The following is a 26671-nucleotide window of genomic DNA, read 5'->3' as shown; positions in this document are numbered from 1 at the left end:
AAAAATATAAACTGGACCATACTAAATGCATAAAAAATTGGCCTGCACACTAAGTTGATAATAACTGAACTATTGCTAAATTAAATAACTTAAATTGTGTAATCCCTTTAATCAATGTTCTTTTCGGAAGACTGGCCTAGTGAATTTTAGTTTAGTCGAACCAATGTTAGAATTAAATTCAACTTATGCATCTTGACCATTTGAGATTATCTAAGCACAAGTATGAAGGAAGGCAAGGGAAGAGAGAGCATAATTACAACAGGTAGAAGTTCCATTTTGTCCATTTCTTTTATACAAAAAAGCATGAAACTCTCTCCAGGACATCATAATCAGATATCTTCAACACTAAGCATGGCATGCAGTGCCAGGTACTTCTAAAAAACTGTCCTAGATGCACTGAAAGGCTATCTGTCATGTTTTTGTTTACCATATCGAATGCTTTATGCCAAGGCCATTGCAAGTCAAGATAAGGCCCTTGTAACGATTAAGATAATCCTACATGAAAAAATCTCAAATCAAAAACACAGTTATTCTTTGAAAATAAAACATTGTTTCAAAACACAAGTCCTGTCTGATGAAGACAAACATTGCTTACAATGATATTGTAATCATATTCATAACGCATTCCGTTTATGTCATATTCCCTCCTTTTGACTGGATCACTCAAAACTGTGCAAAAAGCCAAATAGGTGTTACATTATGACTTGAAAGAACTCATACAGTCCCATCTACTCAACTGACAGAAATAAAGTAGGGTAATAATCAAATCTGGATGTGGTAATAATCAAATCTGGATGTGGTAATAATCAAGTGGTAGGGTCACATTGCAAATGCATTTATAAGCTTCAAACTTCAAAGCAGTAGCACGCTTTCTGGTTAAAAGGAAGAAGTTTCCAAAACAAGCATATAGGAATTTGAGCAAATTAGGGGAGATAAGAAGAAATTGGAGCTGTAATTGTAAGGAAAAGTTAAATTTATTCCAATCCTCGTAAAGAAAAACTTATTCCAATCCTTGTAACTTCCAAATAAAATTCCGAAATAACTATTTCAAATTAAATGGAAACGTTTAAAAGTAAATCACTAAAAATTCCCAAGGTCTCCCAGTATCTCTATTTATCAACTGAAGCAAATGTAATAATATCTACTCTCATATAACAACACAAGTTATACGATCATCGCAACACACAACAAATAATAAGGGTGAGTTACCCAAAAATAATCCAACAAGAAAGTGGAAACAATATCCAATATACATCAAACTAATGCAATCAACAGATCACACCAATCAGATTAGCTCAATCACATGCCACACCCGAAATATGCCAATACTAACTAGTTACAACCCACATGTTGTTCTCCCCCGTACCTTATCATACAAAACCTGTTCACCAAAAGAGGATAGTTTGAGTAATCCTCCACCATAGCTTCAGACCTATCTCCTCTACTCTTTCAAGACTTACGAGTAAACTCTGCCACTAATCACAACGGACACTATACTCAATTCGAACTAGAAACCTACGGACGAGACATCCTTCCCTTTCTACCCCATTGAAAAAGAAAATGATGCAATACTCATCCTTTGTTAGGTTCCTGGGTTTGAAACCTAACGAGAACTCACTCAAAAGATAGAAACAAAAAGAAAGAATGGGGTTTGTCTATTATTCACTATGAAAGTACTCTTTTTACAAGAATGGGTTTGGGAGATAACCTCCCTGGTTGAGAGCATAACCTCTCTACACAAGCTTAAAGCCTGACTTTGCACAAAAATATACTCGATACCCGCTTGACACATACTAGGTTTTATTTTTAGAATTCCTCCACCTTCTATTCTAACCGATTAAGTCCTTTCCCCCTGTATCCTATCATTACATACCGCTGCAAAACAACCTCGTCCTTAAGGTTGGAACAATGAAACTTGAGCCCATTGCATTGTGATGTGATCTTATCATAGGGAGAGAACCCGCTGACTAGTACTTGCAACTTCAGGTCTGGCGGCTTAGGAGGTGGCAATTCCTCCTCCACTATCTTCCATTCTTCCTCTTTCCCTCCTATCGCCCCCAATACCATTCGATTTTGCCATTCGGTTTCGTCCTATAATGGTCAAAATCGTTCGATCCCCTATCGCTTTAGGTTGAGTAGGGCCTCCAGCCAAGAGAGTGGACAACTCCGTCTGCTTCTGGTCTAATTTTGTCTCGGACCGGTCGGCAATCGTACTACGTGTTTGTCCCCCAAATGACTCGTCTTCTACCCCGCTCCCATTCTCTACCTCTTGGGCATTGATTCTTCCATCCATTCTTCCCTCTGAGTCCGTCATTCCTTCTTTCATCACGCTTCTCTCCCACTGATCCATCCCTCCTGTTCCTTCCGTCCTCTTCCTTGCGGGTCCGACAGTAGACCTCTCACGTTCGGTTCTGGCAGAACTGTTATGTTCGGTTCCTTCAATCCTCTCCCGCTCGGTTCAGGCAGTTCTCCCATGTTTGATGCTGGAACGTATTCTTCCGCAGTTCCTGACTGCTTATTGGCCGCACCCTTTCAAAGATGGTGCCCCCTTTACGTTCTCCAAATCGCACCACCATTGCCCCCTTCAGGCCTTCCCAAGAACGATTCTTGGCTTTCTCCTTCCAGGCTTTAAACCAGTAGCCAGCGCTCCCCTCCATACTGAATCCCGTTAGGCACACCCTTTCCTCCTTTGCCACACCTTGCAACTCAAAGAACTTCTCTGCCTTCGAGACCCACCCAAACGGATCAAACCCTTCAAAAATAGGCAGTTCTACCCTCTTCTTCTCGCTGGGTTGCACTTCGTGGCATTCTCTCGCTCCCTCTCCCACGTTCTCCTGTTGCCTCCTTTTGTTCTCGTTGACGTAGGCCTGGTCTTGGTTGCTGGTTTGCCCATTCAACAATCTCATAATTTCTTGTAAATCTTGGCGTATTGTTGCATACTCTTGTCGTAGCGACACTGTCTGCGCCTTCCTTCTATCAACCGCAATTTCCATCGCCCCCACAGATTCCGGTAGCGTCTCGATACGGCAGTTGCTTGACTACTTCTTGATTCCGATAGCTTCTCGAAACGATAGGTTCTGGAATCCGACGCCCCCACTTTGAAACGGCAGGTTCTTGGTAACGTCTTTTTTCCTTTCTTGACTCTCCAACCCTATTCTCGAAACGGTAGTTCTCCTGTTTTTGGTAGCCTCTCGATCCAGCAACTTCTTGACCCTTTACCCCCACTTCGATCCGACGGGTCAGACCAATTTGTTAGGCATCTTTATTCAAGAAGTCTAACTATCACTCAAAAACAGCACACATCAATCACCAGATTACTGGAAATAGAACAACTGTATTATTATTTTAACCAAAGAATACAAGAATAGGAGAGCACTCCCTCCTCCAAGGGTTTCCCCTTCACAAAGAGCCAAAGCTCAATCTACAAGATTATCAAAAGTCCCCTGAAACTAGAGCTCCCTGCCTTCTTATAAAGGCCCCTTAACCAACTAACCAAACTCCAACTAATTCCTAAACTTTTTCCTTTTATTCTGCACACATTACCCATTATATCCTATTACCTTATATCCTAACAGTAAGTAACCGTGATCCGCTGTTTCTGAGTTTGTTTTGGAAGGAATAGGGGACACAGCTGCAGATGAGTACAACTTATCACCCAAAGTTGGATGGCCAGACGGAGGTACTAAACAGAATCTTGGAAGGGTATCTCAAATGTTTTTGCTCCGAATAACCGAGAAGTTGGAGCCCCCTACCTTGGGCAGAATACTGGTAACACCAGTTACCAAGGGGCGACTAAGTACAGCCCATTCGAAATGGTGTACGGGAGAGCTCCGCCAACCCTAACGAGATTCATACTTGGAGAAACAGCTATGGAAGCAGTAGCACAAGAGCTACAGACCAGGGATGAAGCGCTTCAACAGCTCCGATTCCATTTAACGAGAGCATAGGATCTCATGTCCAAATACGCCAACCGCAAGCGGAAACTAGTGACGATTAAGATCGACAATTGGGTATATTTGAAGATTAGACCCCGCCGACAAACCTCCATGCCAGGAAGGTTGCATCCTAAGCTGTCCACGAGATACTATGGGCCTTTTAAGGTGGTGCAGCAGTTGGGAAAGGTAGCATTCAAGCTACTACTGCCAGACACAGCCAGAATACATCCCTATTCCATGTGTCGCACTTGAAGGTTGTAGTGGGGACACAACGGGTGGAGAAGGATTTACCAGTTGATCTACAAGCTGATGGCCCAACCTTTTGGCCTCACAAGGTTCTAGACAGAAGACAACAGTTGCAAGATGGGGAGATTAGACAACAAGTTTTGATCGAATGGCAAGAAGGGGGATTAGAAGGAGTTACCTGGGAGGATGTTGGGACAATCCAGGATCAGTTTCCCGATTTCAACCTTGAGGACAAGGTTGATAATCAAGCGACAGGTATTGTTGGAGTATGGAGAGTTTATGAGAGAAAGAGAAGAGTTAAGTGAGTTAAATGTGAAAGGGAAATCTAACTGTCATAACACGTTAGTGAGTTAGTCAGTTTTGTAGGGGGGCGCGGGAAAAGAGTTCTTATAAAGAACTCATGTTGTGTGTACAGGCGAGATTGGGATTTTTGAGAATTATTTAGACAGGACTCTGTTTCTGTGGAGGGGAAATAGGACTCCCTTGAGCGCTTGTATTCTGTACATTGTAAAGAAAGATCAATACAGTTTTCATTCTTTGGTTTTCTGCACTCTTGTTTCGTGTGAGTGTGGAGTCAGATAGGTTCCCATATCAGAAACCTATCAAAATGGGACTCCAACAATCCATAAACACCTTAGTTCACTGTTGCAGATTGGCTCAGACCAAACAACCAAAAACTAATGAAAGGCAAGGCGCAAACAAGCTGGAAACAAAACACCACAGCCACTGGTTTGATCAAGAAGCACACACCACTGTCTTAGGTTGGCTGCACCTAACAAAACAGAGAAAATACAGAATAAAATCTTGCGCCAACTATGTTATAACCTGATTAAGAACCTGCAACCTAAACTGGTTTAGAGTCTAACTTAATCCCCGCAACTAAGTTGTTGTACCAAGTCCTAAAATATGCTAATGTCTAGCACTTAAATATATATTCAATCGACTTCTAAAACACAACACTGCACCTCTTCAATCTCAAAGGAAACGTTACGTCCTCAAACGCCACAACCTCATCTTTTTATTACCTTTATAATTAAGATTGCACACACCACTTTAGTACAGAAACTATATCACAGACCCCGCCTTTTCTTTTCAGTTTATCTTTAAGAAGGTTTAGGAACTTACCTTCACCTAATGGCCATAAACAATCATCCATTCATATTTTTAGACTCGAAGTAATTCTTTATAATACAGAATTGCAGTGCACACAGGCCAAACCCATCAATCCAGACGTGTTCAGTTCCTTCACGTAATTAGACCATTAAAACAGCCTTTTAACACATAGCCGCACTACACCAATGAATTCAATGCAGCAATCCAGTTTCAGGCAAAGGACAGTCATTCGACCAAGCATAGGGTTCATGATATTCATCAATCAGCGAATAAGGTAAAACCTCCAGAAAATAGCAGGGAAAGACACTCTTCACAGCATTATGAGCATGTTTTATACACGTAGCAAACATAGAAAACAGTAACAAGGATCAGCTCCCGTTACCTTTTAAACCAACAGGTAGCTTTTCTAACTATATAAAGGAAACCAACCTCACTCGCTCTCAATATCCAATTTTGTCCGTGTAAATATTTAAAGAAGTCTAGATTTAAGAAGTGATAGGAAAATAAAATAAGATGCAAAAGATAAATTTCATAAAAACTTATTATCTTTTATTTTTATTTTTCTCATGTTTTATATTCTTCTTTTTTATTTTTATTTTTGTTTACTCTTTAGTTCATTTTGTTTTTCATCTAATTATTTTTGCTTACTTCTTCTTTGTTTATTATTATTTTTTTACTTATTTTTATTTTATTTTATCGTGTTTTTATTCTTTTTTTTATTTTGTTTTTAAAATAAAAAAGAGCTAAAAAAAAGAAAAAAGAAAAAAAGAAGAAAAAAGATGAAAAAAACGTGACAAACAAGAAAGAGGTTGGGACACGTTTTGGAGAGGAGGGGCAAAGAAAACGGTTAGAGAATTTTGGTTAAGGACAATCTTCAAAAAGGCAGAGGGGCGGCGTTTGCTGAGAATTGGTTTTGGGGGTATCATCACAATCGCAGTCATCAAAAATACAAGGAGACTATTTTTGGATATACAGATCTCACCATCACAGACTAAGTGAGAACTCTGGCCGCCCTTACCTCCAACACCAACTTTATTCATCTTGTTACGACAGGCAACGAAGACGCGAGGCAATAGCAAAAGAGCTCCAAGAGGTAAGTAACCCCTTGCTCTCATTTGTATCGCTATGCTTTAATTGAGTAAGCTTGCTGCATTTTCTTTTACACTTGCATTGCAACACATTCATGCTCTGTTTGTATATGATATTGTGGTATGAATCTTCACCATTCTCCATCACTGTCTAATGCACAACCATATTTCATCTTGAACCTAAAGTCTCTAGTGGAGTCGCCATCTGTCTACAATACATGGTTAGGTGGCTTTTTGGGCATGTACTACCCTTGTATTTCTCAAATTCCAATGCCTTAAACTATTGCAGTATCTTCATCCCAGGAACCAAACTCAGTTTTGCAACATCGCCGAATCCATGGCTTTCAACTCCTTCAACAATCCTCAGTCTTTCTTCTAGAATTTCCAGCCTACTTCTAGCCCCATCAACACTGTTAATTACCTCATGCAAAGTAGTGTACGGTATAGTCTTGGCTGAAGAGTCTTCGCTTGTAACCCTATGTGCGGGTTGGGGCGTTACACTCACTCGCGTTCTCGCAAGTGTGGTTGTTTCGTTCATTCTTATACTCGCCATTGATACCAACACTGAAACAAGACCTTGAGTACCGATTGGCGGTACATTAACAGTTGTGGGAAAGGAGAATAAAGCATGTTTCGTTTCCGAGTAATCTCCTACGGAAGGAGTATAACCCAGGGGTAAACCATACATCGGGAAAGGAACCGACTTGCTTAGGGCGTTGAACATTGGAGGATAAGAGCGGGCAATCCTCTCAATCCATGCTGACGAGGGCTCTCCCGTAGTCTTCAGAGATTCTAGGGCTACCAAGATCTGGCCGACTTTGTCCTTCAACTGGTTATTATCAGCCTTGATGGTTTCATATGCCTCCTCCCAGTTTTCCATGATGGTTGAATTTGCCAGAGTCCTATAAGGATGTCGTGTAAATTTGGTCGTTGTTTTCCACACTTTATACTGTTTTATTATTTTAATCAATTTGAATTAGATGAGAATGAAATATGCTAAACAAAAGGAAAACATGATGCATGTTAATGATAGATGGAAATCACATGATCACGATTATTAATGAAAATTAACCCAAGTCGATACCATACGAACTCCCCAAATCTTTCATTTAAAGAAACTCAGTTCATTACATTGCCTAAAGGAACAAAACATAAGTATCTCATCTCTTTACATCATTCCTTAGCTTGAACGATGAAGGTTTTCATTTCACCTATTAACCATTTACAATTATTAATAAAAAGCTTTATCTCTTCCGACAGGTTACAAAAGTAGATCCTCGCTTCAGCGTTCGACACCATTTTGGGAATATCCTCAATTGCTCCATTTGCTAAAGCAGCCAATTGGGAGAAGCTTTCCTTCCAATGCTTCACAACCCTTCCTTGTTCTGCGATGGGATCCTCCATCCGCTTCACCAAGGCCTGATGTCTTTCTTCAAACTCAATTGACCTACACCACTCCTCTTAATCTTCAATAAAAGTCTCCATTTGTTTTATCATGGCCCGATGCCTTTCTTCTACCTCCACTAGCTTCCAGCATTCATGGTTCAAATCTGTCTCAAATGACGTGGCCATTTCCTTCATCTGATGCCCTACTTTTTCTGCCTGAATTTGTGCTTCTCTTAATCTTGTCAGGGCTTCTCATTTATCCCTTTTCTCTTCTTCATGTAGATGCTTCCATTGTTTTTCCTCTTCTAACGCCGCATTCTTCTCCTTCACCCTCTTGGCTAGCTCCTTGCTCAAAGCTGCAAGATCCTACTTTAATCGGAATGTGTAATCTCTCTCGACCTTCTGGCTTCTAACAATTTCTTCATAGGCCCGTGCTTTTTCCTCTATAGCATTCCTCATATCTACGAAATCGTTTGGTAGGTTTCTGCTAAAGAAACCTTATCTCTTACCCAGATAACACTCGTAAGCAATGCAGAAGGTATGTATAACCTCTGGTTTTATTGATCTCCAAGAAAGAATACAAGAATAGAAGGTACTATGGGAGCCTAACCTCCCGCCCAACAAGGATAACCAATCCTGTTTAGAATATACTAACCGTCAAAAGTCCTTTCTTCTATTACACAGCTATTTATACAGAAATAAGTCCCGCCCTTCCTAACTGTCTAACAGTTAGGCCAACTAATGTCAACTAACGCTTCACTTGCTCTTCCTTCTCCTTTCATACACTCTCATCATCCTATCATCGTTGCACGCTCTTTGTAATTCATTTGCCAACCTGACATTTTGCACTCTCAGTTTTTCCATTTCCGCCTTCAACTGCTTCATCTCCTCAGCCTCTAAGTCTTGGGATTGTCCATCACTAGTCGGCTGAGCACTTTGGCTTGAAAGGCAATTTAATCTCCTTTACCCTCTTTACGATCTAGGTGTGATAACTAACTCTACCATCCACCACCCCATCACTCAAACCAGCAAAGAATTGTGCCCCCTTAAATACATGTGCGGTCATCCAAACATATAGCACCGACAAACAACAAAAAAAAAAATTTCCCTTTGCTCTTTTGGCAAAAACTCATGGTCCCATAAACATATGCGAGGACTGCAGTTACAGGATTCTCTGATCTTGTCTTTCTCGCCATGAAGACATCTATTGTAGTATAGTCCACGAAGTCTTCTATTTTGGGGAACAAAACAACGTCGTACACGGTAAGGGCTAGCACGTCCATGAAAGGCAAGGGCTGTGATGGCAGACAATTGTACTTCCACATCCATCAAACTCAAGTTTCCATACTTCTTCTTGAAGGCTTCTCTCCTTATGGTCTTCAACTGCTTGCCTAAGTTTATCAACCCTGTCAGGTTTCCACCATGAGTCTTTAGGCGAGGTTTCTTTCTCAACATGGCAGAATCAGTATGTTGTGTAGCATCTTGCATTAACTTCCGGCTTGTATGAGATCAAGCAAAGTTTGTTCTCAACAAGCCACTTGGGACATACTTCCTGTTTGGCTATCGTGAGAACCCAGCTAGAGTTTGTTCTCTTCATTTGTGTCTTCACAACTAATTGATTACTCGACTATTGTGAAGATGCTATGAAGGGGGCTATAGCTCTAGTGACCTTGATCTTTAGGTTTCAAAAGCCATCCCTATGAGATTGCATATACTTGACCTTAAATCTGAAGTGTTGAACCTATGTTAGGGCACAAAGGAAGAAATGTATATTCCTGTAACTCTCACACTGTTTGTTCTTTTTTGAAAATAACAATTTTGCATGTTCATACTATGCATGCATTTTGTTAGTCATGTTATTTTACTTCTATATATCTTCATGCATCATTTTCATTCATCATTTGGTAACATGCTCGTTTTAAGGAAAATCACAGGTTATTTGCTTGATCTCATACAGGATGGAAGTTAATGCAAGACCCGATGCTACACAACAGACTGATTCTGCCATGTTAAGAAAGAAACCTCGCCTGAAGACTCATGGTGGAAACCTGGCAGACCTGATAAACTTAGGCAAACAGTTGAAGACCATAAGGAGAGAAGCCTTCAAGAAAAAGTATGGAAACTTGTTGAGTTTGATGGATGTGGAAGTACAATTGCCTGTCATCATAGCCCTTGCACAATATTATCACTCTCGGCTCAGATGCTTCACATTTCAAGACTTCCAATTGGCATCAAGAGTTTGAGCACATCCTAGGCTTACCACTAAAGGGTACCTGATAGGTTATAAGGGGATAGGGGCATAATGGGTAAATGGGTTTAGGTGCAGAAGAATTGTATAAATAGGACTTTGTTACATTGTGAGGGGCACTTTTGGAACTTCAGTGTATAGAGAGGTTCTCTGAGCCTTGTGAGGGAGGTTATGCTCCCAACCCATTCATTGTACAGTTCCTATTCGTTCTGAAATAAGATATTCTTTCATTCATCTTTGTATTATGTTGTGTGAGGGTGTGTTTGGTTAGGTTTCATACTTAGAAACCTAACAAAATTGGTCCGATCTGCCGGATCCAATTAAAGGCGGAGCAAGACGGGGGGCTACCACTTTGGAGAATAGAATCGAAGAGAGGATATGCGTGATGGAAGGAAGAGACAATACCTTGGAGAGGAGGACCAACGAAAGGAGCATGGCATAATGGAAAAGAAATATGCAAGAAATACGGCAAGAAACGACAGCGATGCATCAAGACTTACAGAAAATTATGCAAATGCTGGGTGGACAAAATAGGAACCGGGATGGTCACTCAGATGGGAGCCAAGCGTCCGTCAATGAGGACCAATTTTGTTAGGTTTCTAAGTCTGAAACCTAACCAAACACACTCTCACACAACATAATACAAAGATGAATGAAAGAATCCTCTTATTTCAGAATGAATAGGCATTGTACAATGAATGGGTTGGGAGCATAACCTCCCTCACAAGGCTCAGAGAACCTGTCTATACACTAAAGTTCCAAAAGTCCCCCTCACAACATAACAGAGTCCTATTTATATAATTCCTCTGCACCTAAACCATTACCCATTATGCCCCTATCCCCTTATAACCTATCAGTACCACTCCTTATCAGCACTTGGAGCTTCACGCCTCTATCCCCACCATTATTGCCATAATGAAATTACATCCTAAAGAACTTAAAGATAGGTTGGTAACGAGGAACCAAGTACGCGGACTTACGCAAGGATATATGGAGCAATACTTGCATAATATAGCTGATAAAGAAGAGTGGGAGACTTTCATGGACGTGCTAGCCCTTACCGTATACGGCGTCATTTTGTTCCCCAAGATAGAAGACTTTGTGGACTATACTGCAATAGATGTCTTCATGGCGAGAAAGACAAGATCAGAGAATCCTGTAACTGCAGTCCTCGCAGACATTTATGGGACCATGAGTTTTTGCCACAAGAGAAAAGGGAAGAAAATTCTTTGTTGTTTGTCGGTGCTGTATGTTTGGATGACCGCGCATGTATTTAAGGGAGTAGTTGATGTCAGGTGTTCGTTGAAAGATTTGTCGCACCAAAAGCCTAAAGACAAAGGAGGAAATGAGTGGTCACAATTCTTTGTTGATTTGAGTGGGGGAAATGTAAAATGGCGCCTTCCTTGGCTTGGGATTAAACCCTATATCCATCATTGTGACAACTTTCCCAATATACCCCTCATAGGTGCCCAATATTGCATCAATTACAACCCTGTTTTGGTCAAAAAGCAATTCGGACATCCCATGAAAAGGACACCATCACCTGACTATCTCACTGCATTATTCATCTATTATGAATACGAACATTTCACTAAGATGCTGAGGAAAGTTAGGAACGCTTGGGAAAATGTTGTGCGATCAGAGAAAGATCCAAGGATGTGGTGGTGGATGGCAAATTTAGTCATCACACCTGGATCGTAAAGAGGGTAAAGGAGATTAAATTACCCTTCACGCCAATCAGTGCTCAGCTGACTAATGATGGACAATCCCAAGACTTAGAGACTAAGGAGATGAAAGGCGGAAATGGAAAAAATGAGAGAGCAAAATGTCAGGTTGAAAATCGGCACTCAAGGTCTTGTTTCAGTGTCGGCACCCATGGCAGGTATAGGAATGAACAACCACACGGGAACACGAGTGACTGTAACGCCCCAACCCAACCCGCACACTGCTTTGCATGGGGTAATTAATAGCGTTGATGAGGCTAGAAGCAGGTTGGAAATTCTAGAAGAGAGACTGAGGGTTGTTGAAGGAGTTGAAAGCTATGGGTTCGACAATGTTGCAAGACTGAGTTTGGTTCCTGGGGTGAGGATACCGCATAAGTTTAAGGCACCAGAATTTGAGAAATACAAAGGTAGTACATGCCCAAAAAGCCACCTGACCATGTATTGTAGACACTCACCCTAACAACCTGACTAACACTATTTCTTAATCTGTCTCCTTCTATCCTACCCACATTATATCCTAATTCTTGCTATTCTTTCTCACTCTCTGACCACTGTTAAGAAGTGGACTTTAAACTTAACTCAACCCTATAAAATTGGCTTGTAAAGTTTGCATCCACTTATATATTATAAATTGACCTTGTTTCTAGTCGATGTGAGACTTCCAACACATCCCCCTCATATCAAGGTATATACATTGTGGACGTGAGACTGGACATTAATGGGTGATCTGATAATAGCCCGATAGCAGGTGGAATAATATACCCAACAAAGAACAAATATCGCTAGGATAGGCTTTAACTTGGCTTTGATACCATGTTACCAAGTGGACTTTAAACCTAACTCAACCCCACAAAACCGGCTTGTAAAGTGAGGTTTGCACCCACTTATATATATTATAAATTGATCTTATCTCTTGTCAATGTGAGACTTTCAACAACCACACTAACCAATGTACATTGCTTTCCTTTTTAATTCTGACTGTAGGGTTCTTTTCTGTGTAAAAGAAAAAACAATAAAAAAACAATAAAAGAAAAACTCCCTTGTTTAACCTCTTATCTATGCTAACATGAAACTTCTAACTGCACACAGAAAACAATTTATACACCTAGCAGGGTTTGAACACAAGGAACTTTCATCAATTGGACGCAAGTGAAAGCATAATCCTTCTCATAAGAAAACATTTAGCAAGATCACAATCATTCTTTTATTACATTGGAATTTCCCGAAGTCTTATATGGGAGCCTTCTCTCTCAATTTACATTGAGGATACATTGTTTTAAGCTTATAGCAGACAGAAAATAAACGCAGTAAATGAACCATGCTAGTTGTAAGCATGATTGCATATGTCCTACAAGGCTAGTTATAATAAATCCGATCAAACTCAAGATGTACATTTGACTTTTTCAGCTTATAGTGCTCAGAGTTTACTCAAATACCCATCCAGCAACAAGGATAGAAAAATAACGTCATTGTGCTATGACAAATTTTCAGACACGCCATTTAGATCAAAGTCAAACGGGCAAGATTTAGTCATCTAATCATCAATGGGTGTAACTCCAACCTTCTATTGGACACGCTCATTCACTTATAATATTATTGTCTATTGGACAACTTCTCATTCCCTACAATAGTGACACTTCAGAACCCAACATTCAAAACCATAAGCATCACTATTCCTACGCTTTTTCAAATAAATTTTAATATAAGTAAGCTTGCTCAAGTTTTTCATCCTTTGTATTTCTAAAATTCAAAACCACAAGCACACCTTTCAGACATTATCACACAAAACACCACCCCGATGCCAAACAATTGACTATTTCATTCCCTTAGAGTATACGAGCATCATATTTATGCAGCACTTCCAGCTCAATACATTAATAGGCACCCGCCTTAGGCACAAATTAAACAAAACAGAAACAGTTCCCGAAACATTTTAGTATGGGAAAAGACAAAAAGGATCTCTTTTGAAATTTTCTTCATGAACACTTCTAGGTGAAAAAATAATTAAAAGTCATTGTAGAAAAAAAGTTAAAAAAAAAAATAACTTCGACAAACTTATGCATAAACTAATGCAGTGATATAATAACCCTAAACAACTTAAGTAGAAGACACTCTAGATAGCTAGTAACTTCCAACCTCTTAAAACTGATTTAGAAAACCACGATTGCACTAACTTGTATAGAATAATATGGCCTTATTCCTAATCAAAATAGAATCTCCCACGCTATAAACAACGATGGCATCCTTATCCCTAACCCTAAAAATAAATACATAGACAGATACATACATACCCTGGTAGGCCTCGTTTATGTCTTGGAATCGCGAGGTAGTAGAATCCTGGGCTTTCTGCTTGTCCGGGTGCCACTTCTGCGCGCACAACCACACCCACATTAGCCCCAATCGGAAACCCCAACAAAAGGAAAACGCTTACAACAGAACACACCAGAGCGAGACGAATGTAATTGGAGCGAATATCATCGTCCGTAGCATCATAATCCACTTCCAGTATCTTATAATAATCCTGCCTCAACACAGAACACAACACAATATGCAGTTACAGAAACAACCCCTACTCATAAAACAAAGTTTGAAGAGTTATGTTAGAATGTGCAGCACCTTGGGTTTGGCGAGGGTGGAGAAGAAATCGAAGTTGAGATGAGAATCGGGTTCGGGTTGGTCGGATTCTGGGATGGCGTCTTCGTAATCGCCCCATTCCCACATCATGATGGTGTTGAGTTTGTGAGCGCTAAGAAAGGGGCTGAGAGAACCAAAGAGATAAAAGGGAAATAATCAAACCAGTGCTTCTTTTCTTTGTCTCTGTGTGTCTCGATGTGCCGCGTATGTCTCATTTATGCCGCTATTATCCAACGACTCAAAAAGCAACTTCCAAACATTCGCTCTCACGAATCTTCTAGATTTACCATTACTGTTAACTACTCACCATTTTCATTTTTCAGATTCTTAACAAATATCATTCGAAATTAAAATCAACGTCATCTTTTCAAACATGTGTGTTAAAACAAAAACTGTTTTCCTTCCTCAAAGAAACATTTTTTTTTCTATTGCAAGCGAATGTGTCACGATTCAATTCACAATTTCGCGACAAAAGTCGTAAGGTTCTAGCGACTTGACGACACATACAATATTATTTGCGACAAAACAACCAATTACGACGTGTTGATTCGGTGATTTTTCTCTGTTGGTCTATTTGGAAAAAAAAAAAAAAAGTTCGGTACTAGTTCAATTGTTGTTTGGCCTCTATTGAGGATTCTCTGAATCTCTTTTATGGTGGTGCTTGAATATAGAAAAATTTGTATTCTAGTAGAATAATTTTGAAGGAAATATTTTTTGTGTGCATCTTATTTTAAATGATATTTTTATTTTCTTAGAATAAATATACATAATTTGAACTTTTCTTAAAAACTAGACCCCAAACTTTTGTATGATACTGATGCTTCTAAATGAATTTGTTTTTTTTAATTATAAATATTGAACTAATACATTTTCTAAATATAAGAGCATATTATATATATATATATATATATATATATATATATATGGGTTTGTTAACACGCGTACGTCTGTTTTTCAGTTGGTACGTTTTAACGATCTTTTTCAGTTGGTACGTTTTAACAATGTGTACCGGATTATAGTAGACAAAAATACCCTCATTTATTATGGATTCTAAGTTTTAAGGTAAAGGATATTTAAATAATTTTCATTCTCAAAACTAAAAAAAAGAAACCCCTAAACCCTTACTCACCTCCCTCATTCCTCTCAACCCTTTCTCTTTCATCTCTCTCACTCTAACATTTTTTTTGTCATTCCTATTACTCCAATTGAAAAAAAAAATTATAAAAATGTACCATATATATCTCGCATTACAATTTATTTTTAAGCCCAAAGCCAGCTTAGTCCCCTTTATAATTAGGCCCCATTTTTTTAACCCACCTTCGAGGGGCTTTTCTATAAGCCCTCAAAGCCCCCAGACAATGGGTTGGGTCTCAATTAGCACGGGGCTAGCCCCATGACCCTAAACAAATTTTCTTTTGCTTGACCGAGCACATTTCCCATTTTCTTCTACACACATTTTCTAATAGCAGAGCTCGACAGCAACGGCAATATGCGATGGAGTCGACGGCAGCGCACGGTGGTACATGCGGCGGCGATAGCGACGATCGAGTGGTTGAAAAGGAGAATAGTCAAGGTTAGCTTTTCTTTCGAATACTTGTGCACTTTCAGTCTGAGAAAGGGGTAAATGCATATTTCAACAATTTGGGCTCTGAATATGTTGTAGGATAAATCGTATCATTTGGGTTCTGAATATGTAGTAGTTATTCTAGAACAATTTTGGTGTTGTTTTATATCTGCTTTGAAGACTGTGTTAAGTTTGGGTCTGAGAATTATTCAGGATGTCTACTCATGTTTAAACTAATCACCTTTAAAATAGTTTCACTTGAAGGGTCTGATGAGATAGATTATACAACTTTAGAGACTACTTATTACTTTTTCTTAAGCTAAATAACATGATACTCCAAATGCCAAATGTGTAAGTTGTCATGAAATGCAGGCCTAGTGGCTTTTATGGAATGTAATTGAGAATCATTGCACTGTAATAATTCGGTTTCTAAATTCTATGAAACAAGACTTACACTGTTCTCTTGAACAGCATCTGTCATTTAGAATCAACCTATTGCCTTCACTAATACGATTAACTTCTTTTTATTTTGATGTTTTAAGAAAGTAAAATTATTTTATATACTAAACTTTTAAATCTGTATCATCTACTTATAAAACTAACTGATTATAATTTCTAATCTATTAGATATTTACACATTCAGTTTTCCAAAACAATAAAATACTTTTATACACATTTTAATATTTAAAAGTAAATGAGAATTCTATTATTTAAAGAGATTATATTTTTTCACTTGTATGAATACTATAATTAATTAATTTGGTTGTAGAAATGTTAGGATAAAGCAGCTTTTATGAAAATATAAATGTATGTGAGAGATGGGAGGTATCCTTGGTGACAACAGATAGAAAAGGATTTTACACTTTGGTTGCCCATGTACGTTACAAGGAACTAACTTTGGTTTGGATTTTTACACTTGGCAGCACTTTCTGCACATTGTCTGCCATAATTCATGAGAGTAATAGTTAGCATTTTTAAATGTCATGATAGAATTTAAATTGCCTGAGTTTTTAAAATGATTAATCTAGGGTGGGTCTGCTGTGAAGGGTTTTTAAAATTTTAATAGCTAAAGCTTGAATCTTTATTATCCACCTTTTATCTGTGCTTAAATTTCCCTTAAAAAGATTGAGAATTTATCATGGAAGATACTAGAGTATTCTCTGTTATGCTTGATATATGTATGTCTATTAAGGGAATGAAGTCTTGTTGCGGTTTGCAGGAAACTAAGGAAATCGGTAGGAGGTAGAAAGTTTAATAAACATTCGGTTGTGAAGGCAGTGTTTGGTGATCAATTTTGGACACCTGAGAGCAGTTCACGTCAGGATATTTGGTCCATAAGGTTGATTTGCTTCTATTATTAGTTTTATGTTTTAGCTTAGTCTCATTTATTGACTTGATAGTGTTTTTGAAAGAGGGATTTGAAAGTCCCATCTTCCCTTTATTTCCCCACCTATGCACAAGGACAAGGCCCACCTCCCATGGTGTAGGAGCGTTTCCAAAGTGTTATAAGTCAGCTTTTCCAATATGTAGGCAATTTTTACTTTTGTTACTAGAGGTACATTATTCAGCTTCTGTTTAATCTGGCTAGTATTAATAATGTGTTTTGGTATTTAGAGAATAATTCGTTGTGGTGGAGCTGTTGATGACGATATGGCAAACATCATAGTTGCTCAACTTTTGTACCTTGATGTAGTTGATCCTAACAAGGTTTGTTCTTCGACATTGAAAACTTTGTTATGGATTTGTATGTAGTTAGTGCTTGTTATTTTATTGAAATTGTGTAATGTAACTTTAAATTTTTTCCTTCAACTTGCATCTCTGTGGCAAAACTGATTTTCTTTCACATTAATTTGTGCTGCAGTTGATTACTACTGTTGCTCTTTTTCTTGCTGCAAAGTCAAAGGAAGCTCCACGCCCTTTGAATAGTGTATTGAGAGCTTCATGTGCATTTGATTCTTTTAGAAATTTGGTAAAAAGAAAGGCCCATGGACTGGTCCTGACCCATGAGGTTTTGGGGCTTTTTAGCCCTATGGGATTTTTCAATAAAATATTTTTTTGGTCCTGTGGGCTTTTTTGGCCCCAACCCACATGGGTTAGGGTCAGGGCCTATCGAATGGGCTAATTTGACAGCTCTACGCGCGTACACCTGTTTTTCAGTTTGTACATTTTAACAATGTGTACCGGATTATAGTAGACAAAAATACCCTCATAAATTATGGATTCTAAGTTTTAAAGTCAAAAATATTTAAATAATTTTCATTCTCAACTAAAAAAAAAGAAAAAAACCTTCAAACCCTTGCTCACCTCTCTCGTGCCTCTCAATCTTTTCTCTTTCATCTCTCTCATTCCAACATTTTCTCTGTCATCTCTACTATAGCACTAATTAAAAAAAAGGGTTAAATATGCTTTTAGTTCGTGATGTTTCACTGATTTTTGGTTGTAGTCCCTGCATGAAACTTTGATAGCATTTAGCCCTCGTAGTATGGAAACATGTACGTTTAGTCCCTAATTTTGGATGGCGTTAATTTTTTGGTGAGGTGGCTAACGGCACTGCCACTCACCATTGTCCACTGCCTGCCACGTAGTTTTATTTTAAATTGGAATGAAATGAAGCATTTTATTGTTCGTGATCTAAGTTAGGGGGCAAAGAAAGTTGTGGAGGGAGGGCGTACATGTGAAGGTTTGAGATTGTGTTGTTGAAGAGGTAAGTTCGTAGATATTATTTGTTGTTATGTGTATGAATTTAAGGATTGAGGATTTAGGGTTTGGTTTGGCACGATAGGTGATGAAGCTTTTTGTTTGTTGTAGTGAAATGAAAGGTGAGAGTGCATGAAATGTTTGGATGCGAAGGACGATTGGTTCGGCAAAGTCTCAGAGCTGTGCATCATCTTCACGGTTACCACCTAAAATGTGTGGTTGTGGTGAACCATTGTTGCTTTTGAAGGCAACAACTGCGAAGAACAAAGGAAGACTATTCTATAGATGTAGAAATTGGGCAGTAAGTGACTAATTCTTTCAGTTCATGTGCTTAGTTCATGTGCTCAACTTTGTTTCTATTAATGGTTTGTTAATTTTATTGCAGAGTAATTCAAGTTGTAATTACTTTGAATGGCATGATGAAGAAGTTTCTCAAATTGAAGGAAAAAGTGAAGAACTTGAAGTTTGTTTGGAAAATGATAAAGTTGTAGTGGATCAAAAGAAGAAATAGACAAGTTGAAAAGGAAATTAGAAGAAGAGAAGAAATTTGGGAAAATGATGTTTTACTTGTTTGTGTTGTCTTGGGCATTAATTATTTTGTTTTGTATTATGTTTTTACTGAAGATAAATTGTAATTGAGAAATTTGATTGAATAAAATTGACTTCCTTTCACTTTTAAATTCTGCTGGTGTTATGTAAATTTTGCTGCACAATTAGCAACTGAACCTGTGAATTGGAACATCTGATTGTGTTTGTGCATTGTGACTGGTTTAACAAGTTTAATTGACCATTTAAAACGTGTGCACACTGGACAATTGGTTATTTTTAGGTTCATATGCGAATTCATCATTTGAACCATTCAATTTGGTTGGAAATTGGTATTGAACCAGTCATTTTCTAAGGTATTAACTGTCTTTATTGTTTCAGCGTTTACACATGTCTAACTACATGATCCTGGTTCATATTACCTTTATTAGATTTAGATCAAGATAACATAATTAACTTTCTGGATTCTGGTTATTCACCGTATCAGAAGTTAACTTAACTATTGTAATAAAACTGCAGAAATTCATCACTTATATATCAGAATTGTTTTCAATGTTCTAAAATATTCATTACTGATAAATTAAAAATGACATTGAATTTTGTAGAATAAAATGTTAAGTTATTTTCTGTATCATCACTAGTCATTCTCCTTGTCTGAATGACCCTCTCAAATTTAATCTATTTTATCTACTCTGATTTACACATATATTTTGGGAAATAGAATATTTGAAACCGGACTCTAGTGCTAATTCCTTCTACTTCATGGTCAAAGTTAGAAGCAATTTACAAAAGTGACAAATATTTCTACGGCAAGATATATGGATATTATACCTACTTTTCTATAACCTAGGATCTGAATGGTTGGTTCAATGCATGTTACTTGTGCAATTTCAATTTTCCAAAGCTGCATAACAAAATTAAATTTTTAGCACTTTTGAAGGCAATAAATTACTCAGTATTGTAAGTTCTTGTTGCTTCCCCGTTCTATATATCATTTTTGCAAGAAATACCAATACATGAAAGGTGATTGACTGAATGTTTGCAAGGCATTAAAAATGGTCAATGCTTCCTTTGCACTTTAGGAGTGTTGTTTTAAATGTCATTAAAATAGTCTTTGAAAGACTTATATGATGCTAAGCGTGGTAATATAGTGAGAAACAATGCAAAATGGTCAAATATTTTACTGTTTTCTTTTTCTGATATTAATGTCTTTGTTTAGTTAGACGTGTGCTTTTGGTGTTTCTTGCTTCTAAGGCATTAAAACCGAAGATGTCCCTCACCTCCAAACCGAAGATGTCTCAGAAGTGCCAACCTCATAATCATCCTCGACATATACATCTGAATGTATAATTGCAGAATGTTAACAAATCAGTTTACATATTACTGATTATTACTGGTTTATTTTAGAATATATTGGTATAATGAAGTATTCAACACAAGTCTCTTACACTTTTGGTTAAAAAAAGAAGAGGTCACCATCCAAATTAAGAAATTGATGGTTCAGTGAAACTTATATTGGTCTCCTTCAATTTTCTGGTGCAGTTTATGCTTTGTTTGCTGTTTCATAATTGCAAACTTACATTTATAAATTTGGATACAGAAAGACCAAATGAACATTGCAATCAAGTTTTAAACGATGAATTAAACTTGTGAAAACAGCTACAATGCAGAGAAACACACTCAATCATTAAATGACTATGATAGTTGCTTGAAATGCAGAAAAAATGCATGATCAATTGCCTTATGGTTGTAGTCCCTGAAATTTTAGTCAAACATAGGTGTAGTCCCTGCTTAGAAGTGCTGTTAAAAGGGGAGTGATGTGGTGGTCACAGTATTGAGACAGTATCAACACAGTATTGACTAAGATTCAAAGAAGAATGGAATAAAGTGGTCCATAACCCAAGACTCACGTGAACAAGAACTCCAAATTAAAATTGAAATGTGCATCAGTGGTCCCATACAATACTAAAGTAAACATCAAGTGGTCCCATCCCACTCAAAAAATAATTGTGCATTCAATACTAAAGTAGTACAAGTGGTCCCTGCCACCTACATCCTGCCAACTACATTACTTTAAACAAACTATTGCCCACTACTAATGTTCCCTTAGTGGGTTTGTACAAAATACTTAAAAAAAAGGGTCTTCTTGCAGCTTGGTCAAGTTGTATTGGCTTGGGAACCGAGATGGTGTGCACCCAGTCCTGAGGCTCTTCTTCCTTCAGCTTGGGCTCTTGATGCAGTTGCTGCTCCACTCAATGATGGTCCACTATGTGCTGTTGATGCTGTTCCAGCTGTAGCTCCTTGTGAAGATGATGGTGGTGCTTCTACTTCAGATCTAGGCCTGCTACCAGATCCTCCAAAACTTGAATTGCCCCTTGTGTTCTACAAAAGCAGTAAGCAACATTAGATGCCATCTTGTGTAAATAATTAGGTGAAGTTGTAATAGACAAATTGTTTACCTTATTTTTGTTCTTCCTTCTACATGATCTTACATTGTGCCCATACTCTTTGCAACTGCTGCACTTCATAATAACATGCTTCTTGGACAATTTTGTATGCCTCACAGGTTCATCTGCCTCTCTTCTTCTTAAATTTTTTGGCCTCCCAGGAGGTGTTTTGTAAATTTGAGGGAGGAGTAAGGGGGTGTTTTCAGATGTTGGCCACATTTGTTGCCCATTTATTAGAACTATTTCAGGGGAATAACAGGTGACATAAGCTGGTTTCTTGTAATAAACATGGACATAATCTTCAGGGTTTTGAACTTTGTAATTAATTGCAACAATAACATGCCTACAGGGTATTCCAATTAAATCCCAACTGTAACAACTACAGGATTTGTTACTTAGGTCAACAACAAATTTATCCATTGTAAAACCGTGTGTGACCTCAAATTTTTCTGCCCCGGCCCATGTGGGAATCCAATTACCACTTTTTTCTATTTCCTTATCAAGCCTTTTTCTAGGTCTAGGCATTACAACTCCTGGATATGTCATTGCTTTCTCCCTAAGTGTTGCAAACCGTTTCATAATGTAGGTTCGTATCCATTCCATCATAGTTATTATTGGTTTGTCCCTAGCTAGTAATATAGTACTATTAAAAGACTTAGTCAAATTATTTATCAACACATCGCATCTACAATAGGTACTAAAGGCATGTTTACACCAAGTCTTGGTAGGAATACCTATCAACCAATTATATGCATCAATGTTAATAGCTTTCAACTCACCCATCTTTTTTTCCCATTCCTTCTCATAAGTAGCCTTTGCTGCTCCCATCATCAAATCCCTAATGAGTACTCCTCCACCAAATCGCTTTTTGAAGTTGTTATATAAGTGCCNTAAGCACAATCGATGTTCAACTCCATCCATCAACTCATCAAAAACTGGCATTAGACCCTATTGAATAAAAAATATAATGATAATTAGCAATTCATGAGATTGTTATAAATTATAAAAAGCAAAGTAGTGAAATTGAAATACCTTTTGTTGATCGGAAATAAAAACCCAACGTTGACATTCAATGCCGCCTATATCATCCAAAAGTTGTGCTAAAAACCATCTTCAAGTTTCCTTGCATTCATTCTCGACCACTGCAAAAGCAAGTGGGAAGTACTGATCATTGGGATCTCGTCCAACCGCCACCAACAATTGGCCACCATAAGTTGTCTTAAGATGACAACCATCGACCCCTATGAAGGGCCTACAACTTCCTAAAAAACCTTGCTTACACCCCTCTAAACACATATAAAAAGAACCAAATCTTGGAGGCAAACTTGGTTGGGGTTGATTCACTTTAACTTTAAAAGTTCCACACTTGACTCTTAGCAATTCCCCCACATAATCATGTAGACGAGCCTATTGTCTTTCCCCATCACCAACCAGAGAATCCAAGGCAATTTGTTTGGCCTTACCAGCTTTCCAAGCACTGATTCCAACACTGAATGACTTTTTAATGTCATCAATGATTTGGTTGACACTCATGCTAGCCACATTGACAAACCTGTCAACTAAAACTTGGGCAATCCAATTCACACTTGCACTTGTGTTTCCAAAAACTCTGCCACAACTGTGTCTTCCAACTAAGGTTTTCACCCTAAATGTTTCCTTCCCTCCTACCTTGCTAGCCATAATAAGAAAGCCACACTTTTTTTTACATTCTGCCCTTACTCTTGTGAGATCATTCTTCACAAACTTAATCTCTTTTCCATTTAATACACTATGCTCCATTAGTGCATTTTTAAATTCCTTTAGCGAACCAAATTCCATCCCCAGTGAGAATCTGAAATCCTTGTTCATATCATCTTGTCTAAACTTTTTAAATTTGCCCCTTTTGAAGTTGCCATCCCCATCACTTTCTAAATCTGAATCCAATTCATCACTGTTGTATTCCTCATTGATCTCATGGTCTCCAACTTCATCATCCATTACAAATGAACCTTCCCCAACTTTGCCTCTTCTAGTCACACGTTTCTTTCTTTTTTTCATTGAATTCCACCTTTCCAAAACTAGATTAATGTTTCTAAAAACATCATCCACCCTATCACTCTCAACACCAAACCCATCATCATCATCATTATCCATTATTTCTTCTTCACTCTGATCCACAAACTCTTCAGCTGAAGCTTCTACTTCACTAGGAACATGTTGAACATATATTTCTACCATGTCCTCAGTCTCCTCTGCATACTTAGCCAAGTTCATTGCATCCCTGTCATCACTCAGTAATCTCACATTATTCGTCATAATTTCCCTAGACGCCTTCCACCATAGTTTGAAAGTTGCACCATACTTAAATTCTTCTTTAATAATTCCAAGTGCTTCAAAATAAGACCAACAATCTGGATCAACTCCTATTATCACGTGTTCCTCTCCGCCAACATACCGCAGCCCCTTATCATTAACAAACCTACCCATGTGATGCAAACGAATTTCGAACACCATTTCTAGACCTACATTCAGACATTATCACTTTAAGATTTAAATCCCAAAATGGACACACCCACCAACAATCACAAACGAAATATGAAAACTTACCTTGATAAAAAGCGCGAGAACGAACACTACGATGCTTCGAGAATGAACCTTCGAGAACGAACACCAAAATGCAATGCTTCGAGAACGAACATCAAAATGGAATTCTTCGACAATGACCACCAGAGCTTTCCAGTACAGTGCAATGTTTCCAGAAACCTCACTTTTCCCCAATTGCAAAAAACCAATTTGACACTTAAAAACCTAAGTCATTATGTGATCCTAATCCTAATTCATCTGGTAACTACCCACACGTGCAAAACCAAAAAACCTCATCCAAAATAACTTAAAATAAAACTACGTGGCAGGCAGTGGACAGTGGTGAGTGGTAGTGCCATTAGCCACCTCACCAAAAAATTAACGCCGTCCAAAATTAGGGACTAAACGTACATGTTTCCATACTACGAGGACTAAATTCTATCAAAGTTTCATGCAGGGACTAAAACCAAAAATCAGTGAAACATCAGGGACTAAAAGCATATTTAACCCATTAAAAAAATCAAAAACACTGGCCGTTAAGCAATTTCTTACAAAAAAATGATTTTATAATGAGTTTTCATTTTATAATTTTTGTCTTATCTAATTTTATCTAATTTTCACAAGCATAATGACATATGAAGGAATTGATAATTCGCTTGAAAAAAATCAGAAATACTCGCTATTAAACAATTTCTTATAAAAAAATGATTTTATAATGAGTTTTCATTTTATAATTTTTGTCTTATCTAATTTTATCTAATTTCCATAAGCATAATGACATCAGAAAGAATTGGTAATTGGTCTGAAGGTTTTTTAAGAGATGACGATTCAACATTTGCAGATGATGAAATTAGAGGTTAGTGAAGATGATGAAATTGAAGAGATCTTGAATGAACCTTTTTCGGAAGGCGAATATGACAATGAATCAACTCTTTACAAAGGTAAATTGTTTAATGACGAATATTTCTAATTTTTTTTCAGTTGGATCTACCATAAGATGATAGAGAAAAAGTTGGAGTGAGAGAGATGAAAGAGAAAGGATTAAGAGGAATGAGAGAGGTGAGTAAGGGTTTGGGGGTTTCTTTTTTTTTTTTTTTGAGAATGAAAATTATTTAAATGTCCTTGACTTTAAAACTTAGAATCCATACTATATGAGGGTATTTTTATCTACTATAATATGGTATGTAACATCTTAATTTTCGAGATGTCTCAGTGTAAAAAGATTTTTTTTTTCACAAGTCAATAACAGGTCATTTTGCTCTAAGCTGAAAAACTTAGAGAAACATCTCCATAAATCTTATAATGAAGAAAATAAATCTTAATCCTTTACATCCAAATAAAAGGCATTTATTACAAACTTGTAACATCAAACTCAATAAATCAAATAAACTGAAAATATTTGAAAGAAAAACAAAATAAATCTTTTTCAGTTTCTCCCCAATCACTTGCTTCTCTAGTCATCAACTGGAATATTTGTAATAATGTCTGCTCCCGTATAACAACACGAATTATACGATTATCGCATTCACATACACAAACAATAAGGGTAAGCTACCATATTCGTCATGTAATAAAACATCAACATAAAATTGTTGGTCATCAAATTAATATTGTAACATAGCACATTTAGTCAAGTATCCACCAAAACATAACCAATCCAATAAGGCACACATTGTTCCTTGGTACTCTATGTACGAAACCTGTTCACCAAAACAGGACAGTCGAACCTTGTTTCTTCTACCGTCACTTATAGACGAGGAGCAAAGAACATCGTATTCGGTATTACAAAGTACACCAAAAGATACAACATACATGTTATTGAAACATTAAAAAAACAACTCATCACATGAACTCGTACTAGATAAAACAACTCAGAATCACACTTAACATCATAACCAACCTTCATTGTCGATCTGTTCTAAAAATTTCCTAATACAACAATCAATAGAAATCCAAAAACAAGTTTCCTAATTTTAGAAACTAAAATTCTAAAACAGTCGAAACATAAAAGCTCCCAAACCGCGTTAAAATAAATAAATCGTACCTATATATAATTACATATATATAATATTGAAACTCAAGTCACGTCGAATTGCATAATCCATAAATGGTAACATATATATAATACTTGAAATGCACCTAATATATTCTACGCTTCACGGATTCAGAGAAAAGTCCCTGTATATTTTTCTTTACTTATATATCTTTCCTAAATTTAATATATATTTAAATAAATTAAATTCTTTTACAATGATTCACTTGATTATGGCAACTAAAAATAGGAAAACAAATATTTCATAACCTTTGTCTAACAAAAATAAATGAACCTACCCCACACCAAAACTTTATTCGATTTCTTTAAATATGTTAACCCAGTTTTACCTAATGGTTTCTTAATATATATATATATATATAATGCCAAGCTTTGATTCTCTCTCCAATAAGTAACCCATCAAGTCTACTTCTTACTATAACTTGACC

The 26671-nt window shown here is 37.4% G+C and overlaps 1 protein-coding gene, 1 long non-coding RNA gene and 1 pseudogene across 2 annotated transcripts; 2 read left to right on the top strand and 1 right to left on the bottom strand.

Annotated features, from left to right (window-relative positions):
• Window positions 1-54: 54 nt before the first annotated feature.
• LOC106764974 (chaperone protein DnaJ) lies at window positions 55-14670 on the bottom strand. The gene is made up of 5 exons (XM_014649438.2): window positions 14357-14670; window positions 14184-14261; window positions 14032-14107; window positions 596-669; window positions 55-495 (listed from the first exon to the last, which is right to left on the bottom strand). Exons 1-5 carry the CDS (start codon window positions 14462-14464, stop codon window positions 424-426), a joined length of 408 nt encoding a protein of 135 aa, XP_014504924.1. The 5' UTR covers window positions 14465-14670; the 3' UTR covers window positions 55-423.
• Window positions 14671-15863: 1193 nt separating this feature from the next.
• LOC106763584 lies at window positions 15864-18248 on the top strand (annotated as a pseudogene).
• Window positions 18249-18321: 73 nt separating this feature from the next.
• LOC111241803 lies at window positions 18322-19216 on the top strand. Its single transcript, XR_002668085.1, has 3 exons — window positions 18322-18642; window positions 18747-18936; window positions 19021-19216. It is a non-coding gene; the product is annotated as an uncharacterized LOC111241803 (long non-coding RNA).
• The last annotated feature ends 7455 nt before the right edge of the window (window positions 19217-26671 follow it).

Source organism: Vigna radiata, chromosome 6 (assembly GCF_000741045.1).
Source record: "Vigna radiata var. radiata cultivar VC1973A chromosome 6, Vradiata_ver6, whole genome shotgun sequence".
NCBI lineage: Eukaryota > Viridiplantae > Streptophyta > Magnoliopsida > Fabales > Fabaceae > Vigna > Vigna radiata.
The sequence above is the reverse complement of the archived record's forward strand: the minus strand, read 5'-3'. Positions and strand labels throughout refer to the sequence as shown.

Excerpts from the sequence above, each read along its gene's own strand:
- LOC106764974 (XM_014649438.2), bottom strand. The coding sequence starts at position 14,464 with ATGATGTGGGAATGGGGCGATTACGAAGACGCCATCCCAGAATCCGAC. Across the intron at positions 670-14,031 it reads CATAAACGAGGCCTACCAGG|TTTTGAGTGATCCAGTCAAA; the intron begins GTATGTATGTAT and ends CTTTTTGCACAG. Across the intron at positions 496-595 it reads AATATGATTACAATATCATT|GATTATCTTAATCGTTACAA; the intron begins GTAAGCAATGTT and ends TTTTTCATGTAG.